The 21,281-nt window shown below is 40.9% G+C and overlaps 1 protein-coding gene across 7 annotated transcripts in view; it reads right to left on the minus strand.

The window, feature by feature from the left end:
* The window catches only part of DTD1 (D-aminoacyl-tRNA deacylase 1), a 96,133-nt gene that overhangs the window by 52,959 nt on the left and 21,893 nt on the right, over window positions 1–21,281 (minus strand). Inside the window, exon 5 of one of the 7 annotated variants that reach the window (XM_039530913.1) lies at window positions 15,303–15,503. The exons of the other annotated variants lie outside the window; for them this stretch is intronic. Within the exon in view, the coding sequence (XP_039386847.1) occupies window positions 15,318–15,503 (186 nt within the window). The 3' untranslated portion in view covers window positions 15,303–15,317. Of the gene's footprint in view, window positions 1–15,302; window positions 15,504–21,281 lie in introns of those variants that run through there. 7 annotated transcript variants of the gene reach the window in all.

Below are 21,281 nucleotides of genomic sequence, written 5' to 3' on the forward strand. Positions count from 1 at the left end.
AGAAACTTGAAGATTCTTTCTCCCAAGCCTTCCCCAAAACATGATATAAACATGATGTAAGTGTTCTATCTGGCTATAACTAATCAGTCTTTTGGGGATTACCATGGAAACTAACTTATATACATCAGTGCTGAATTCAGTTTACTGAAACAGCTTTACCTGGTGACCATCTCTATATGATATGGATGTGGGCAACACACAACTGTCAACATACATTATGTGAGTGCTAACTTTGAGACTTGTCTCTATTCTTTAACTGATGGAAGGTATTACAAAAACATAACATTCTGAGAAGGATGTTTAAAACACCACTCGGGTCTTGTTTCTGTAACATATGGCTGGCTCCCTTAGGTGAGACAGTACCTATAAGATGCGACCAGCTCTAGGTATTCTACTGCTTACAGGGCTGCAGTCTCCCATGCAAGCAATTAACATAAGAACGGCCATACCGGGTCAGACCAAAGGTCCATCTAGCCCAGTATCTGTCTACCGACAGTGGCCAATGCCAGGTGCCCCAGAGGGAGTGAACCTAACAGGCAATGATCAAGTGATCACTCTCCTGCCATCCATCTCCACCCTCTGACAAACAGAGGCTAGGGACACCATTCCTTACCCATCCTGGATAATAGCCATTTATGGACTTCACCACCATGAATGTATCCAGTTCTCTTTTAAACGTTGTTATAGTCCTAGTCTTCACAACCTCCTCAGGTAAGGAGTTCCACAAGTTGACTGTGCGCTGCGTGAAGAACTTCCTTTTATTTGTTTTAAACCTGCTGCCTATTAATTTCATTTGATGATCCATAGTTCTTGCATTATGGGAATAAGTAAATAACTTTTCCTTATCCACTTTCTCCACACCACTCATGATTTTATGTACCTCTATCATATCCCCCCTTAGTCTCCTCTTTTGCAAGCTGAAGAGTCCTAGCCTCTTTAATCTTTCCTCATATGGGACCCTCTCCAAAACCCTAATCATTTTAGTTGCCCTTTTCTGAACCTTTTCTAGTGCCAGTATATCTTTTTTGAGGTGAGGAGACCACATCTGTACACAGTATTCGAGATGTGGGCGTACCATTGATTTACATAAGGGCAATAATATATTCTCAGTCTTATTCTCTATCCCCTTTTTAATGATTCCTAACATCCTGTTTGCTTTTTTGACCGCCTCTGCACACTGCGTGGACATCTTCAGAGAACTGTCCACGATGACTCCAAGATCTTTTTCCTGACTCGTTGTAGCTAAATTAGCCCCCATCACATTGTATGTATAGTCGGGGTTATTTTTTCCAATGTGCATTACTTTACATTTATCCACATTAAATTTCATTTGCCATTTTGTTGCACAATCACTTAGTTTTGTGAGATCTTTTTGAAGTTCTTCACAGTCTGCTTTGGTCTTAACTATCTTGAGCAGTTTAGTATCATCTGCAAACTTTACCACCTCACTGTTTACCCCTTTCTCCAGATCATTTATGAATAAATTCAATAGGATTGGTCCTAGGACTGACCCTTGGGGAACACCACTAGTTACCCTTCTCCATTCTGAGAATTTACCATTAATTCCTACCCTTTGTTCCCTGTCCTTTAACCAGTTCTCAATCCATGAAAGGACCTTCCCTTTTATCCCATGACAGCTTAATTTACGTAACAGCCTTTGGCGAGGGGCCTTGTCAAAGGCTTTCTGGAAATCTAAGTACACTGGGTCCACTGGATCCCCCTTGTCCACATGTTTGTTGACCCCTTCAAAGAACTCTAATAGATTAGTAAGACACAATTTCCCTTTACAGAAACCATGTTGACTATTGCTCAACAGTTTATGTTTTTCTGTGTCTGACAATTTTATTCTTAACTATTGTTTCGACTAATTTGCCCGGTATCGACGTTAGACTTACCGGTCTGTAATTGCCGGGATCACCTCTAGAGCCCTTTTTAAATATTGGCGTTACATTAGCTAACTTCCAGTCATTGGGTACCGAAGCCGATTTAAAGGACAGGTTACAATCTTAGTTAATAGTTCCGCAACTTCACATTTGAGTTCTTTCAGAACTCTTGGGTGAATGCCGTCTGGTCCCGGTGACTTGTTAATGTTGAGTTTATCAATTAATTCCAAAACCTCCTCTAGTGACACTTTAATCTGTGACAGTTCCTCAGGATTTGTCACCTACAAAAGCCAGCTCAGGTTTGGGAATCTCCCTAACATCCTCAGCCGTGAAGACTGAAGCAAAGAATCCATTTAGTTTCTCTGCAATGACTTTATCATCTTTAAGCGCTCCTTTTGTATCTCAATCATCAAGGGGCCCCACTGGTTGTTTAGCAGGCTTCCTGCTTCTGATGTACTTAAAAAACAGTTTGTTATTACCTTTGGAGTTTTTGGCTACTGAATATTTTGTTGCCCCCAGGAATTTTGCTACTCTAGGGGGCCATCTCTTCAGTCCACATCTCAAAAATGGCTCTTTGAACATTACACAGGTAGTGGCATATTCCAAAGCTATGATAAATAAGTGGATTCTGGTAACATAATAGCAAAAGCAACAATATGATGTTACTACTCAAGATTTTGTTTTAAAGTTTATTTTTTACTGTACATAGAAAGTAACAAATAGAAGACAAGAAAATATTCTCTCTGGCCTCCCATCCTATGCAATCTTTTCCCTTTTCTTCCTTCTAGTTCTTTCTTACCCTTTTATCGTCTTCTGCTAATTCCAATCTTCTACAGTGACACTCTTTCCATCTTATCCATTAGGACCAAACCAGTGGTGCATCTAGAACAGCACCCTGTCTCCACCAGTGGCCAATTCCAGATGTTTCAGAAAATGTTACAAGAAATCCTACTGGAGATAGTTATGGATTAACCAGTCCACAGGTAAAGTTTCTACCTAAGCGCCATTAGTCAGTCACTTGCTTATGCCTGGAGGATTTAGTGTTGATTCTAGTTGTGACTTTTTTTTGTACATGGACATACGTGCAATTTTTTTTATTTTTAATTCTGCTGTGCTCTTGGCCTCAAAGATGGCTTGGGGCAGTAAGTTCCACAGGCAAATGAAAGAACTTCTCACACAAAACATTATCAGCTTTAAATTTGTAACTTTCAATTTTCCTGAACATCCTTTTGCTTTTGTATCATGAGCAAGCATGAACAGAAATCCCTGATCTACCTTTTCTAGAACATTTATTATTTTGAATGCCTTTATCAACACGTCTTAAGTGAAACACTGGAACTGTTTTAAAAACCCTTTCTATGGAAGTTTTTCTAAGTGTCTAATCATTTTTGTTGCCTGAATCCCCCACACCTTCCAGTCTGCTACATCCTTTTTTGAGATAGGATGACCAGGACTAAACACAGTATTCCAGACAAAGTGCAACTGATTTATACAGTGGCATTGTAATAATTTATAGTATCATTTTATCTGTGATTGTGCCCACTATGCACTAAGCACTTTCCAAATTCCCTAAGAATCCTAAAATGTTGTTTGCTTTTTTGACTGGTGATTCACATTGAGCAGCGATCTCCATTGATCTCTCATTAGGTCTCTGTCTACCACACACCAAAGTAGTTACAGTTAATTTATATCCTAGTAAGGTGTGTAAGTAGTTCAAATGATTCCTTCTAATGTGCTTTACCTTGCACTTGTCAACATGCACCTGACATGGTTAAGTCCCTCTGAAGTACCTCATCCTCTTCTCTGGTTTTGAGAAAACTGCAATAATTTTGCGATCTGTAAATTTTACCACCTCACTGCTTATCCCTTTTCCAAATTCTTAAACATATTAAACATCGGTCCTAGTATTCCATCATCCCTCTGTTAACCTCTTGCTCTTATGAAAAAGCGCCTTTTATTCCTATTCCGTTTTCTGTCTCTGAGCCAGTTCCTGATCCATGACAGTACTTTGCCTCTCATCCCATGACTAGCTAGGTTTTCTCAATAGCCTCTCCTGAAAGACATTTTCAAAAGGTTTTTTGAAGGTTCAAATAAACTGTCAGTCAGCTCTCCTTTATATCCTACTCTACTGACATGTCCATAGAATTCTAGTACATTAGCGAGTCACGACTTTTCCTCTGTAAAAGCCATAGTGGTTAGTCCTTTTCTCTTATGATCACATAGGTATTTTCTAATTTTATATTTTACTTATTGTTTCAACCAATTTACCTCTTACTAAAGATACCATCCTTCTAACAATGTCAGAAAAAGAGCTTGGCACTTTTAAACTAATAGAATTATTGTGGCTACCGCTTTTTATTAGTGTTTCACCTACAACTGGGCCACTCCCAGCTTCTAATTTTTATTATACAACCTCTCAGAAGATGCTTATTGCCCTGAGTTTAATTTTTAACTGATTTATTTATAACAGTGTAGTCCAGAGAAATGTGAAGTATGTTTAGATTAAATAGCCAGAGTTAGATTAAATCAGCATTACAAAAGAATTATAAAGATTAGAATTAGCATTTATAATTTGAAATAGCCACTCCCTTTTAAAATTAAGTGATAGTGAAATATACATAAAGACATGAATGAATTACTTCTCAGCAATTGTTTTAATCTCCTTTTGCCCATCTTACAAATCACATATTATCGAGCAATTTGTCTCCACTTGCTGAACTAGGAAGCAAGAAGCAACCCCTTCACCTCCAGTTAGAACATTTCCCATGCTACAAACATGCCACTAGACTACATTATAGCAGAGAAGAACACGGTGTTGGGATGCTGAGGGAAGACGAGGGTGACAAACATAAATTACCGGTAATTCTTATTTATCTAACATCTCTTCACCTTCCCTACAACCAATCCTAAATGACAGCAGATACATCAAACAGTATTATGATGAAGAGAGCCTAAGAGTGACAGAAGTGACAGTGCCTCTGACAATGTGCAGTAAAGTCTCAGTACAAGCTACAGAGGAATTCCCTTTAAACTATGTCTGAACAGTGTAAAAATAAAGCAAACAAACATGCAGATGTGGATGCAACTGGAGCTTTGTTTCCTCCGCAAACATCATGAGGCCCAGAACTCTTGTTTTCAGGAATGTAAGATATTCAAGACACTTTCAAGTTTACATCACTACTAGCTAGCATGCAGAAAATGTTTTCCCTTCCCGAGTTTTCCAAAGAGTAGGACAAAGCTCAAAAAGCCCCCTCTGCCACAATGGCTCTCTACATTAAAGTCCCAGTCTTGACAATCCTATATTCTACCATAAATGCTACGCAAACAGAGATCAAAGCTATGATGCAGCTGCTGGGGGAGAAATAGTCACACAAAAGATACAGAAAAAAAATGCTGAGGGTACTGGATACAAACAAACATTATGCCAGTAGAAGTATCAGATACATACTATTTAAGCTTGTTAGTTTATATAGTTTTAATTCTCATGCATTCTCTTTCCACTGGCTTTAGATGTACATTCTGTTTTAGAGAGATTAGTCTGTCTGCTGATAAGCGCTCAGCCCTTTTTTAAATTTAAAGTTTACATGTAACAGTTCATTCTTGGAGCAATTTGAAGGAAATTCTGGAACCCCAGAGTAACGTTGCTCTTTTCAAACTTTGCCTTCACTTTTTTCCCCTGATGAAATTTTGATGTTAGAACAAATGTTATCCAAGGTTATATGCAAAGATATTTTATTCAACAAATTCTCTAAATCTGCTAAGGGCTTTAACATGCAATAATGACAAAAATAAACTTGGTAAGCATGCCCATTCCTTCTTGGCCTGTCAGCTAAGCCTGGCACTCACTGGCACAACTGTGGTAAGAGTCTGCTAACAAGTGTGCCACTCAGTGCCAACTGTGGTAGGTTTTGCACTGTGAACATCTATGCACTAGGACCTGGACTAAGGCCACCGATTCATTTTCAGAGAGGCCACAGAAGAGGTTTCAGATACTTACTGGGTTTTGCTCAGTAGGTGCCCCCAACCTGACTTCAGTTTGAACTCAATGGAACAGGTTTGGGGCCAAACTGCATCTGGCCATATTTAGGTGTGCAAGGGCAATGGGCAGAAGAGGGCACAAAAGCTTTCACCTCTCTCTTCCTTCCATTTGATTTTTACAGGCTTTTCTCTGGTGCTCATCATTGCAGTATCTGAGCAACCCAACATGAATTAAGCCTCCCAACATCCATGTGAGGTAGGGAGGTGGTATTACCTCCATTTTACAGATGGAGAAACTGAGGGACAGAGAAATGAATGGCCTGATTTTCATAAGTGCTGAGCGCTTACAACTCCCACAGCCAGTGATGAGAACCGTGGTTGCTCAACACCTCTTAAAAACCAGGCCATATGCAACTTTTCTGCAGTCACACAGGAAGTCTGTTTTTGGGCTGGGGAGCGTATTCAGACTTATCAATACACAGTCCAATGCCTTAGCCACAAGGCTACCCTTCCACTCACTCATCCATGGGCAGGAACTAGACACAATATCAGTCCTCGCATTCACGGAGCACAAGAAGCGCATACAGACTGGTCCCGTGCGTGGAGCATGTACTTCCCTTTGCAAAGGCTGGGGCAGCAGCTAACCTTCCAGAGACTGTATATTCATTGGGTACAAGGCCTCTGGGAGGTCACACTGGACTGTTTACTCTTTGCTCATATTCTTGCCACTGGACTGAGGCTTAAAGCTGAAAACCTTTGTGTTTTCCATTAGTACAGTTCTCAAACATCTAGAACTCAGGAACAATTATTCTAAAATATATTCAGGTCTATTCTTTGTTTTTCATTTCAACAGTATTGGATAATGGAGAGTTTAACAAAACACAACACAGCCGCATACAGAACTGTTTACCTTATTTCAAAGGCAAGTATTTCATTGATTGATTTGCATCTCTAGAAGTGGAGTGAAAGTATAAGAAGCTATAAATCCCTCATAAAAAGCAGCTATTATAAAAGGCATAAAAAGCAACTTTGAGAGCAATAAGGTGTAGAATTATGAGCCAGGAAATACAAAACAAGGTATTTTTTAAAAAACAAACAAGCCGAGAATTTAGATCATGACGTTCAGTAATTTTCAGCTACTAATGTAACAGTACCGCATGTTTCCCATAGCAACTGTTACCAAGATAGTTGGTCTTTCAAGCCGAAGACACAGAAAATGTAAATCACAATAGGCTTCAGTGAGTAAAAAATGCTTAATACTCATTCATTACGGAATCATCCCTGTTTTTAAATAAGTACAGGAGTGGGAGTCAGCCCACCTGGGTTCCATCCCAGTCTCGTCCACTCCATCTCTGGGTCCATTTCCCTGTCTGTAACATGGGGATGAGATCTCCCTTGCTCACAAAGGTGTTGACACACTTCACTCATTAATGTTTGTCAAGCTCATTGAGAGCCTCAGACATGCTACATAACGCTGAGTATTCATACTGAAACTGGAGCCTTGATACCACCAAGGCTCCCGGGGACAGACTGTCCCCCCTTCTTCCCTCCGACAGATAGCCCTGTGCCCCACACAGATCTCAAGAGATCTGCTGATTTGGGGCTATCAAAGCCTCTGCAACCCCAGTCAGTCTTGGCCACTTTTGAGGCAACTGTTCCAGAAACATTCCATGAGGAGAAACGCGACAGGCTTCCAGACTGTGACACAGGCTACTCCCACATAAGGCATAATCTGGCCCAAGTGCTCAGATAGCCCATATCCATGTATTATCAGCAAACTTCTAGTCTATGGACCTTGAATTATTAGGTTTACCAGAAAGAACTTATTCTTAAATTACCTTATTTGTATTCTTTTATAAATACTATTTTCTGAAATTGCAAAATAACTTGTTACATAACAGTCCACCTATTAGAGTCATGAAATGTTCCAGGATATATGCAACAAATAGTTTGCAATTAATAATATTGAATCATAGCACTGTTTTTCTTTACAAAACCCACAAAAATTTTACAACTACTAATCCATCAGACTGTAGCTGGGGAACCAACATGTTGAATATTTACTGTTAAGATTTTTATTGGTCTTGAAAATCCATCACTTATTCAGGCTTCCTTCGCTAGAAAAAAATGCAGCTGAGACTCGTTTCGGGACTACTCCACCTATAAAGCGCTTTTCACACAAGAATCTCAGGGTGGTAAGGAGGGTTGGCAAATCCCATTAATGAATACATAAGTATTCACTGACTTCTCCAAGGTCATACAGTCAAGTACCAGCAGTCAGAAGAAACCCCCAGATGTCTTTACTCCTAGCTCCCTGTACTAACCATTAGCCGCCCCTGCCCCACCGCTACCTAGGACATGTCTACACTTAAAACCCTGCATTGGCACAACTGCACTGCTTTAATGAAGGTGCTCTAAGCCAATGGGAGACAGCTCTCCCGTCAGTGTAGTCAATCTACCTCCCTGAAAGGCAGTAGTTATGTTGGCGGGAGAAGATCTATTAATATATGGAGATATACCTATCTCACAGAGCTGGAAGGGACCCTGAAAAGTCATTGAGCCGAGCCCAGCCCCCTGCCTTCACTAGCAGGACTGAATTTTTGCCCCAGATCCCTAAGTGGCCCCCTCAAGGACTGAACTCACAACCCTGGGTTTAGCAGGCCAATGCTCAAACCACTGAGCTATCCCTCTCCCTCTACTACTGACATAGTGCCGTCTAGACGTGTGGTTAGGTCAGCATAACTACATTGCTCAGGGATGTGGATTTTTCCCATCCCTGAGCAATGCAGTTATACTGATATAGGTCTGTAGTGTAGACCAGACCTGAGATCCCTGCCCAGGCTAAAGAAGATCTGTTGACAGTTTTTTAAATGCACTTTAGTGCCATCTATAATGATGAGGGGCACCACATTAGCACCTTTCTAGAGAAATGTGTTTTTACAAGGCGTTCTAAAATGGTGCTAATGCTTAGACATCTCAGGGCTGGTCTACACTGAAAACTTACAACGGCATAGCTTAGGGTGCCGACCTACAGCCCCCCAAAATTAGGCAGTGCTAAGTCGATGGAAGAATTCTTCCATTAACTTAGCTACCAGCTCTTCGGGAGGTGGATTAGCTGTAGCAATCAGAAAACCCCTTCTGTCTCTGCAGTGAGTATCTCCATTGAAGTGCTACAGCAGCGCAGCTGCAGAGCTGCAACTGTGCTGCTGTAGCATTTTAAGTGTAGACATAGCCTCAGTGTAGACAGGGCCTAACTTAACAGTAAACAAAATTCAGTGGAATGTTTTTCCCGACCTTCTTCTCATTCCAACAGGCTTGTTTCTTTTCTGCATAATCCAGTAATAAATTTGACCAGGTCAGGCACGGGCACGTATGGTTCTTAATTTTATTTTAGTTCTGAAGAATTGCAAGACAGACAGACAGACATAAAACAGACAAAAGTCAAAAATATTTTAACACCTCTTCCAACAAACACAAGTTAAAGTGTGATGACAAAGCCTACCAAAAGTCAGACAGAAGACAGCTTCAGTACTTTACACTATGTAATAAACAATACAAGGGTATCTTATTGCTCTTGTTCTTGGCTATAAGATTTAGGTTAGGAAGAGTGATGCTTTAAAAACCGCACAGCATGGAATCACAGAAAAGCAAGCTGAATTTGTGTTGCTCAATATAGCATAACAGAGTCAAGAAATTATTAAAACAGTTCTTTACTAATCAATTACATTTATTATGGGAAGGTATTAAATACTCTGTGACATTTCATATCATGTTTTATTAGTCAGATTTCTTTTGTTTTTTAATAAAAGACTTTTGACTGGAGAAAGCAGATTCTAGCATTAACAGGTTACAAAGGAAAGAGAACTCAAATATGATTAACATTTATATTCCAGGCCAAGAACTGCCAAGCTACAGAAAAATTAATCACAGCAGAAGCAGCATAAAGACTTCTATTACAGAAAGATTTACATATGAAGTAGCACCTTTCCTTTTCTTCTAACTTTCTCTCTCTCTCTTTTTTTTTTTAAAGTGATAGGAAAGGCAATACAATTTGCAAATACAGGTGAACCCAAAGGGCAGAAGTTACTGTAAAACTAGGTCTGCTGGATCACTGGCACAGCTTCCACCACCTTGTGGATGAGGTTTCCCAGTTGACTTTGGCGCTAACGCAGGAGGTGAAGGTGAACTTGGAAAAGCCCATGTCAGGCAGGGGTTCTGAAATCTACTCAGAGGCTAGATACAACTTTTCAGTAGCCATAGGGAGAGTAAGTGGGAATTCTATATCACCCAACAGAGCAAATAAGAGATTGTCTATTAACAGTGGAGAGTTGGTGGCTGGGTAGAGAGCAGATATTGAAGACACCCTCCGTTGACCCAGCTACATGCTGAGATATCATCAATCCATGGGATTTGGCCTTGGTGCTTAGCTCTGAGGTTAGTCTTGGGCCTTCATCTTAAGGAAGATGTGAATTTTTGAGGGCCATATCAGGATGGCCAGGAGGATTGAGTCAGAATCTGGAAGATTGATCAGTCTGGAGAATCAGGGTCCTCAGATTTTTTTAGTAACAAACCAGGAGAGATTAGATATTATAAATTTAACAGCCAAGCACAAATCAGTTACTAATCCGTCCATATTCCACATGCAGTAGTCATGACTCAAGTAAGAGACTGACACCTTCCCCTTAGGCCAGTGCTATGTAATGCAGGTCTGGTTCAATTGTGGGTAAGATGGCCAACTTTGCTTGCATGGGCACTCAGTTTAGCATGCACCTAGAATGGGCCGCAGAGAGGAATGGGCCGCAGTGACTGTGGATTTCCATCTGAGATGTAAGATGTGTGCTACCCCAGAAGTGGCATTTGTTCAAATGTGACATGTCTACTTTGGCTAACCCTCTACATGATATTAACACCGTTGTGGTAGTGTACAGGTCATTCAGCCTCTCCCCTGGATGCCTGCTACCATCTGAGATCTTGATAACTCTAGCACTGGGGTAATCAAAATGTATTTGATGTACACATCAAAATGTGATTTCCACATTTACATCAATTACCACTGACAACAATGTGGACATTGGTTACAATAGATTAAAAGACCAAAAGACACAATAATAGGAGTGTCAGAAAATCCTAGATAAAAAGACCAGTCTAAGTTTAATGGATAAAAGCCTGTTTTGGCCTGTCACAACTCACGTATTGTGTACGTTGAGAGAGAGTCATATGAACTTGCCCCATAAGGAAAAGGGGAAGCCACAGATCTGCATTTAGGCCCTCAGATCAAAAAAATGATGTAACTCAGTTTTGGCACTGCTTGATTAAAGTGCAGTAAATAAATACAATTTGTATTTTCCTCTTACAAATATCAATCTTATTCCTAGATACAAATGTGGTGTTTGAGAGGCAGACCTAAGCTACTAATCTTGGTGGTATTTACAGCTCTAATTATAATTATATCTCAAAAAACTCCCAGTGGGTTCAAACTGCAACAGCCTATTTGCTTAGCAACACTGATTTCCATGAATGTCACCTTGTGTTCTTCTCTCTGCAATGGCTCCTCAGTGCATAAAGTTCAGGTCAAGGTCTCTGTTCTGATGTTCCGAACCCTTCATGCCTCCCTGATACCAGAGAAATCATCTTTCTCCAGACTGGCCTACACTAGAAAGGTAGGCTGACCCAGCTATGCTTCTCAAGGGGTGTGAATTTTTCACACCCCCTGAGAGATGTAATCAAGCTGACCTAATCCCATCCTAGACAGCACTACGTTTATGGAAGAACCCCTTCTGTCTGTAGTTAATGTCTACAACAGCGGTTCTGAAACGTTAGCAACCTGAAGACTCCCATTTTGATTTAAAAATTTTTCACGGACCCCTCAACCCAGCTTCTAATTTTTCCCAAGGGTGCTCAACGCCCACTCAGCCCCAGGCCCTGCCCCACTCTACCCCTTCCCCACAAGGCCCCACCACTGCCCCACCTCTTCCCACCCCAACCCCTCCTTGCCTCTTTCTGCCCCGCCCCCCGAATGCGCGCCGTCTCTGCTCCTCCTCCTACCTCCCGGTGCCTCCGGCACACCGCTGAACAGCTGTTCTGCAGCATGCAGGAGGCACTGGAAAGGAGTGGGAGGAGTTGATCAACGAGTCCGGCGGTCCTGGATGTGACTCATGGATCCCCTGGAGCCGGACATGACTCATGGACCCCCTGGAGTATCCTCGTGGACCCCAGTTTGACAATCCCTGGTCTACACTATAGCAGTGCAGCCGTATACACAAAGCCTCCATGGCCATGAACTCTTGCAATAATTGCAATTCTACCAGAACAATGAAAAAACCATCCACGACCTACAAGGGGGGTTGCAAACAGAGGAGACAGACCTTTTAGAGGAGCTGAAGTTAGGCTATGGAGCTCACAACCTCGAGAGATAAGAACCACCGTGGACCTTGATACTTCCACAGTTAAATTCAAAAACTCATTTCTTTGCCCGAGCTTTCCTTAGAAAATTTCTTCAAAACAGAGATGCACAGCACACCCACAAACAACAAAGCAAGCACGCAAGCAAAATACCCATATAAAATTAATCAAGCAGAAATTATTGGGTGACATTCTTTGGCCTGCACTATGCAGGAGGTCAAACTAGATTGAGAGTTAAGGAAGGAAAGGAGAAATTATTATTTCTGTTTTTAAATATCTGGGAGGAGCTCAGATACTACAATGATGCGGATGGCTGAGAGTGCTGGTTCATCAAGCATTCTACAATAATCAAGATCTGAAGACATAATGTACCACAATTTATGCTACAACTAGCCTGAACATGGTGTTCCCTTCTACAGCAATACCCTTTGTGCTTTTTAGTTTCAAAACATACTTCACAGGGAGAAGAAAAAAGTACTCATACTCTAAATAGATGTCCTTTATCGTCTGACAGAAACACTGCCAAACAAATTGCTTGATTCTGAGCTGATATTTCCTTAGGAATTCAGCAATGGCTGCGCAATGTGTTCCTATAACACAGCAAACTACCATGATGCTATCCAACCTGTTATTTGTCTCACATCCGACTGCCCAGAACAACTGCCTGTTTAAAGTGCTGCTTACTAGACTGTATGTCAAGATGAAAGGATCAGTGCCAAGATCTTTCTTCGTGATAACTTTGGCAAAGCCAAAAAACTGCCTTATAAGAAAGCAGAGTATTTTACTTAAGAATACTACATTAACTAGGTGTACAAAAAGTCTATCGTTAAAGGGAAGGTCTTTCCAAAATAAATGCTGTCATTCCAACAGAAGTTATGGGTTTGATACAGAAGTCCCTGGGTGAGGATCTTTGGCCTGCACTATGCAGGAGGTTAGATTAGACGATCATGATGGGCACTTCTGGGCTTAAATCTATGAAAGTGTGGTTACACAGTCGGATAACTGACTATGCTACAGAGGGGAGCGAACCTAGGAAAAAGCCTTAGTTGAAAAGATGACCATGGCCATCCTTCCCTTCCCTATTGCAGCCATACTACTCTCCATGAAAGAGCCACACAGTAGAAAGGCGCTGTGTGTCTGAGGTGAGGAGGAGTAACTGAATTCAAGCTCCCCACTATCAAGAACTTCATGTCTTCAACAGTAAAATATAAAGGCTGTTAATGCGGCTTTGAGCCCACTCAGAAGGTGCACTACTCAGCAGGTTTAAGTGAGATGGTGGCAAAAATGCTGGATCTTTGTCCACCCTAGGGCTCCTATTATGATGTATATTGTAGTAGCACCCAGTATCCCCAGTGATGCACCAGGCCCCATTGTGCGAGGTGCTGTACACAGAACAAAAAGACTTTCCCTGCACCCAAGAGCTTACAATCAGTTCAGCTTAACAGATGGTAGCACCAGTGGGAATCCCCTAGCATAGACACAGACACAGTGAAATGCAAGCCATCAAGCCAAAGGCAGCATGGCTGTTGGCCTGGCCATACTGCCGTGGCTGAGGGACCTTCCATGCAGCTGTCCAGGATTCTTTGAGTTAGGATTGTTCCATAGTACCCTGGTGTGATCCTGCCACTGTGAATCCCTTAGACGAGCCGGGGGAGAAGAGATCATGTGCTGATTCTACAGCTATTCAAAAGCCAGACTTTTTGTATTAGCTTTCTTCCTCCTCAGCGTGTATTTGTTCAGGAGGTAAATACATGGCCCTATTTTAAAATATCACCTTCATAATGAAAGGCTTTGCTTCCTATGAATATTCAGAGTTATACAGTCTTACTTTACTGACAAAAATAAACCTTGAAAAACACACTGACAATACTAATGCACCACCAGAGCTATAAAAGAGGGAGAGAGCATGCTAGATTCTATTATGGTTTGAACTTTGGCAATAGAACTTTTAACCAGCCCAACTTTCAAATCCCCTGATTCAATCCACAGGGCTAAAGTTAAAAATATAATTTTTTACTTGTTAACCAAAGGATTTAATATGAAAAAATTACCAAGAAAACACACATGGAACCCTATGGTGTTTTTACAACGTTACTTTTCAAAATATATTTTCCATCAGAGATTTTAGCTTTAACTATTGCCCTGGAAAAAATAAATGCCAATTTCATTTTCCAGCACGTAATTGCAGTTATTGAACTAAAAGCTTTTCACTTATATTACGAATAAAAAAAATTATGAGCACTAAAAAGCAATTGAACACTAAGGCATCTTAACTCACATGTGCATCACAGGAAGTAAAGTCACTGATGTAAATTACAGTGAGCTAGTCAGAGAACAGGGACCTGTAATTACTGATTTACAATCTTTTTGTAACTAGGGTATGCAAATCCTTGAAATCTGATTTGCTAATGCCCTCACAACTGAATATCTGTATGTCCACAGATATAAACTTGGCTAACCTTTTATCATAGCTCTTCTTTCAGTTCAAAAACTTACTTCACCCAAATTATGTTGCAAAACATAATAAAACTTGAGTATCTTTTCTGATAACTTGGTAATAACCTAGTCTACAGTTAATACCCAGTACACAACGGCTTTTTTTTTAAGGTAATAACTAACTTATATTAATTGGAATTATGGATGAATTGACAAAGAACAGATCTTTTTCTCCATTCCTACCCCACCCCTTTTTTTTTTTTAGGAGTATTAGTCCTCTTCTTAAGGGCTCCGATATCACCAAGCTATATCTTAACAAGTTAATAACAATGTAAACTAAAGTCAGAAAATAACTGTCAAAGAGAATAGATGTTTTTAAATTATATGAAATTCACTGAAAAGTATCACTCCACAGTAGTGTTAAAACACTTTGGAATAACGATATACCTCATGATCTCCCTACCATATGCCTTAATATGTATTATTTCTAGCACTACGCTTCTTGTAAATGAAATTTCAAAAGGGTTTCACTAGCATTACAATTGCAGCATGGTTATTAGACTCTCAAAAGTCTTTACAAATGACAGTGTTCAGTACTCCACAAGTATTGTTTGGGATCTAGCAGCCTGTGTTTAATGAGGCCAATTGCATCTCTATCTCTGGAAAGGTTAGTCTCTGTGCTTGTGGAGGGTCATTGGTTTCTCCCCTAGGATGAAGTGAGGAATCTTGGAAGTTTCGATTCCCTGATGTTTCATAGAACACCAGCTGCTGATGAGAAGCAGGCATTGATTTGATGGGCACCAGCTGTTAAAGACAAATACAAAAGGTAATTGCTGCATTAGAATTGCTTCTTTAATGGAAAGCAACTTCATCTGGATAGGATAGGCCCACGTCAAGAGAACAACAACAGGCCTGCTTCTCTCCTAAAGCTGAAGTACGCCTCTAGCCCGATATAATGCGACCCGATATAACACGAATTCGGATATAACGCAGTAAGGTAGCGCTCCGGGGGGGAGGTGGGGGGTGCTGCACACTCCAGTGGATCAAAGCAAGTTCGACATCATGTGGTTTCACCTATAACGCAGTAAGATTTTTTGGCTCCCAAGGACAGCGTTATATTGAGGTAGAGGTGTATATCGAATCATCTCCTCTCCACCCATCCCCTCTACCAGGAACTCACTCCAACTCTGCATCTTCTTATTTAGTATTCCTTCACACCTGCAGGAAAAGTGAAGGGACTTAAGCAAACAGAAGCTAGTCCGTATTGCCAAGTTCTGCCTGAAATGGCTCTCTCTTGTCTCAGCAGCCAAGGCCTGTTGAATTTATTCTAAAGAACATGTATTAAATAAAGTCATAGCATATACGCTGGCTTCTACAAAGGCTGTAATGTCATCTGCCTTCCAATGATGAAGAATCACATTGTCAGCAATGTCTTATAGCATACCTCTGCCTTCTGAGCATTGACCCAGACGGGGGTGACTCCCCCTCATGTATAAATGTATTCCTTCCACAAAATGAGACATAGCTAGAACCAAATATCCCAGGGTGCTATTTAAAGTGTGTGATTCGACTGAAGTAGGACACGGTATTGGCAAATGAAGTATAAAGTGGACTCCGGAGACGCCAAGCAGCTTCCATTCCAGTAAACCTTCATCCCTTATTTCACTAGAAAAGTTTTAAATGATCACTAGTGCTGTGAGGCAATAGAGCTTTCCACTGAACTCATTATGTGGCAGGAAAGGAGGAGCCTCTCTGCATTTACCATCTATTTGGTGCGTGTAAATTTCTGTCGATTTCTGATGGAGCTGACAGATGGTTTCCCCCTTTCAGCACTGTCTTACTTTTTACCTATGCACTTTGAACAGTGGAAACTTTTAAAACTGTAATAGACTAGTAACAGTAAGATTGTCAGGCAACAGACTGTTTTTCCTTTGAATTGCATTGTACTGAGTGTCCCAGGTCTGTGTTATTGTACTGAGCGTCCTATTTTTCCCTTGGCCTTACTTGATGGGCCTTTGGACTCTGATACTCATGTGCCAGCAGAAGTGAATTACAACAGATCTTTGAGAACTTTGCTTTCTGGTGGTGTGCGTGTGTTTAATTCTCACAGCTTTTTTGATAAATGTTGAGGTTTTGTTTTTATCTTTTTGCAGATTAACTTTCTAAGGCATTTTGTGTTTACTTTTTGGCAAGCCCAATGAGATTTAACATCAATTTTTAATTTGCTGGAGTAAAGCCTCACAGCAGATCAACTGGGACAGCCTTAGAACACTTTTTGACTGGAAGTTTCGTGGTGCTAGCCAGAAAAAAAGTACTCAGAATGCTTAGATCTGAGCTACAGTAAATAATCTATGTTAATATCCTTACCTGAACCTTGCTTTTCATTAATGTATCATGGGAGCTCATTCTTTTTTAACTACATCATTTATTAAATTTGGCTTTGTTTTTTAAAAATATTGAAACAATGCAGCGTTCTATTTCAGTGGTAGAAAGGACATGGATGGCTTTTAAATAAAGGGAAACAATTATCAAGTGACTTAAAAAAAGAATTAATACCTGTGCTTATGTCTTAAGAATTACTAGGGACACTATTAATCTTTCAGACCTTTGTGAAAAGTTTGATCTTGAATCGAATTGCCTTTTATTTTTTAAAAAGGCACCAGACAGTAACATAAAAGAATAATTTACTCTGACAGCGCCTGGCTTGTTTGACTTAGCTCGTGAAAGCAGTTCAGAGCCGAAGACCAACACACTGACTTCACTTTATAAAACAAAACATAAGTCATCTACTTTATACAAATTATATAGTTGTCCAAAATAAAATCCCTAGATTTGAGGTTTTAATCTAATTGTTTAACTCTTTGAAAGTTAAAAGCACTGTCAAAAGCAGTTAGGTGCATAGGGCCCAGACATGTTCCCTTTCAGAGAGCGAACACACTCCACATCGAGACACTTGCAACTTAAAAAACCCAGCTGCTCCGTCACTGTCCTTTGGAAAAATGCTAGAATTCTACTCAAGATCTGCTTCCTCTCTCTTGGCAACTTCCACTCTACTTCTTATCTTCTCCCTTCTGCTTTTGATTGCTGTTCCTTTTCCTTTCCCCCATGCTCTCTGTGAGCCCCAGGGTACAACTAAGAGTAATGGGCTGAAATTAACTCCCTTTGTTGAATTAATCAGTTTGTTTTAAATGGAAAATATACTTAAATTCATTTTTAGAACTTTTCTTAACTTATGTATCCAGCACATTTTAGGTAGTTCTGTTCAGTACTCCTGGGGGAATTCTGCATCAAAAAATAAAAAATTATGTGCCAAAAAATTAAAAATTCTGGCACAATATTTTAAAATTCTGCAAATTTTATGTGTCAAAATAACACTACCTAATCATGCCGGTTTCAATTATTTTGCTAATTTATTTCAAAATATCTGTCGGAAGTATGTCTGTAACAATAAAGACACACAAAAATTCTCCCAGGAGTAGGGTGTTACAGAAACCTCTACAACAACCCAGTTCCTGTTTCTCTGTCCCCTTCACACCCCCACGCCCCCTCTAAGGGGCCAGCCCTCATGCTTCAGAACTGAAGCAAACCATTAGGCATATTACTGCATAGCTTCCTTTGAAATATGGGATACTGCAAAATGGTAGAGTCAGGATACCTGATCTACATGTGCCATCAATCTGATCCACTATGGAAATTCCACAACTCATAAGGAGAAAGATCAGCATCAGGGCCGGATCCAGGCATCAGCCAACTAAGCACGTGCTTGGGGCAGCACCTTGGGGCGGGATGCGCTTGGGGGGTTTTATTTGTTTTTTTTTTTGGGTTCAGCGGGGCAGCGCTGGAGGGGTTTTGTTGTTTGTTTTTGTTTCGGCCATGCAGTGACCGGGGGGGCGGGGGCTTCGGCGGCGTAGCACTCGGTGGGGGGGGGTTGGGTAGCGCAGGTTTGGGCGGCGCAGCACTCGGGAGTGGGGTTTGGGTGGCACGGCGCTCGGGGCGGAGGCTTCGGCAGCGTGGCGTGGCGCTGCTCGGGCGGGGATTCGATGGCGCCGGGGCGGGGATTATTCTTTTGCTTGGGGCAGCAAAAAAGTTAGAGCCGGCCCTGATCAGCATCACCAACTTATTTAATAAGAACGGCCATACTGAGTCAGACTCATGGTCCATCTAGTCCAGCATCCTGTCTTCCGACAATGGCCAATGCCAGGTTCTCCAGAGGGAGTGAACAGAACAGGGAATCATCAAGTGATCCATCCCGTCGCCCATTCTCAGCTTCTGGCACACATGCTAGGGACACTTCAGAGCATGGTTGTGCATCCCTGCCCATCCTGGCTAATATCCACTGATGGACCTATCCTCCATGAACTTATCTAGTTCTTTTTGTAACCCTGTTATAGTCTTGGCCTTGACAACATCCTCTGGCAAAGAGTTTCACAGGCTGATCGTGCATCGTGTGAAGAAATACTTCCTTTTGTTTATTTTATACCTGCTGCCTATTAATTTCATTTGGTGACCCCTAGTTCTTGTGTTATGAGTAAATAACACTTCCTTATTTACTTTCTCCACACCAGTCATGATTGTATAGACCTATATCATATCCCCACCTTAGTCATCTCTTCTCCAATCTGAATAGCCCCAGTCTTATTAATCTCTCCTCCTATGGAAGCTGATCCATACCCCTCATCGTTTTTGTTGCCCTTTTCTGTGTCTTTTCCAATATACATTTTTTGAGATGGGGCAACCAGATGTGCATGCAGTATTCAAGTGTCCTTATTCCATTTCAGGACATTACTGAGCACTGGCCCAGGACAGATTACATAGAATTCCCCTATCGACCCACAAGCAGCATGATATTGCCCATACTGGCTTGGCTCAGAGCATAGCATCAGATTTTGATTCACCCGAAAGTCTGTTTTCAGTGCAGATCTGCCAGTTTGCAGCTCACTGAAGCACAAACTAGTTTGGTTCTGCTGAACAGTACAACTGTAATACAGATATTTAGACACTGGAATATTCTACCCAAACTACTGGTAGCTTACTTTTTTTTAAAATTACATTTTAGATAAAGAGCCATTACAAAACAATGCTTACTCCATGTGCAAGTCTATTCTCCAGAGAGGTTTGTTTTCAGATATAAAATGGCCCTTTATGTTTTGATATAAAGAATTTAATTTCATTGAAGAGCATGTAGCATGAACTAGTGTTCAGAAAAACTGGAAAGTCTCTACTGCAACCATAAAGCTGAATGTCTCTTATTAACCTCATTGCACAGAACATTTTATTAAACAGATATTACCATTTTTTCCACTTGTCAAAAAGCTGCTTGGAACTAATAAAATATGACAGACTGTGGAGACTATAAATTGAGATCTCCATGGCTTTGGCTGATAAAAGTGCAACAGAACTGCAAGAGCCTGAGTTCATAAGTATGGCATGAAGCAATATTGACACAATATCAATAGTGTCTCATCTGGAAAGATTTTAAAATAAAACGTTGGGAATGAAAAACAACTGAAGCATTATATCCTCAGTAGTCTGAATCAGCAAAGAATCTTTCCAATTGCTCAGTCACAAATATAAGCATGAATCCAGGTACAACTTTCTGCAGCAGATAAACAGGTCTAATTTTTGTAATCAATATTTTGAATGTTTTGGGTTTTTTTAAACAGCCACATGGACAAAACAAGAAAATAGTTATTAAAAGAAAAATGAACATATTGCAATTTCATATAATTTCACTTCTCCTCTCCTTTTTAAGTGGCAACTACGGGGTAACAGGAGCTCAATTCTCCAAAATATAGGGCATCTGAGGCTGAAAAATCCAATCGTCCATGGTAAATAGGAACTTTCCCTTTTCAAGTGCTATCAACTTTTGCAGAATCTAGGCTTTCACTTAAAAAAAAAAAAAAGAGATTCCATCCAGTATGGTTCAAGTAATCTTGCAGATAAGAACTGAGCGTCTAACTACATCTGCCCACACCTCCAGTGCTTCTGCTGCAGCAGAGGGAAAACAGAACAGTCTGGTCCATTTTTAGTGCTGCTGTTAGAACCTCATGAGCAGCAGTGAAACCAACCAGATTCAAGACAGCTGCATCCTACTTCATCTTGGGAAAGCTCTGAGCAACAGGAAAGGCAGGAACTTGAGCTATAAGGGGATGGAGGGAGGGGGACCCTCAATGGAGGTTGGGAGAAGGATGAATTAGCAGAGATCCTCCCTTATAGAAGCCAGGAGCCTGCACAAAGTGAGAGGGGAGGAGAGCATGTGAACATTCAGGATCCCTTCCAGCACCAGAGGCAGATGATGTAGATGTTTGAAGCCTGTAGTCAGAGGCTACAAAAGAGGGAGCCACTGAAAAGGGTGGAAGGACAGAATCCTTGCAGGAATCCCAACAGCTACCCTTTCCTTGCAGATGAGTGGGGGAAAGGTTTGATTTCTGAATTGGGCATTGCCTCTGGAGAGTGGCTCATCTTAGAGGCTACTAGGTGTTTGGCAAAGTTTTCAGCTCTTAGATTTGAGTAGCAGAAAGGGAAAGAAAATATAAAAGCCAGAGAAGTGGTGAAGGAGTCTGGTCCTTCCTGGCCTGCCCA

Source organism: Mauremys reevesii, linkage group 3 (assembly GCF_016161935.1).
Source record: "Mauremys reevesii isolate NIE-2019 linkage group 3, ASM1616193v1, whole genome shotgun sequence".
Classification (NCBI taxonomy): Eukaryota; Metazoa; Chordata; order Testudines; family Geoemydidae; genus Mauremys; species Mauremys reevesii.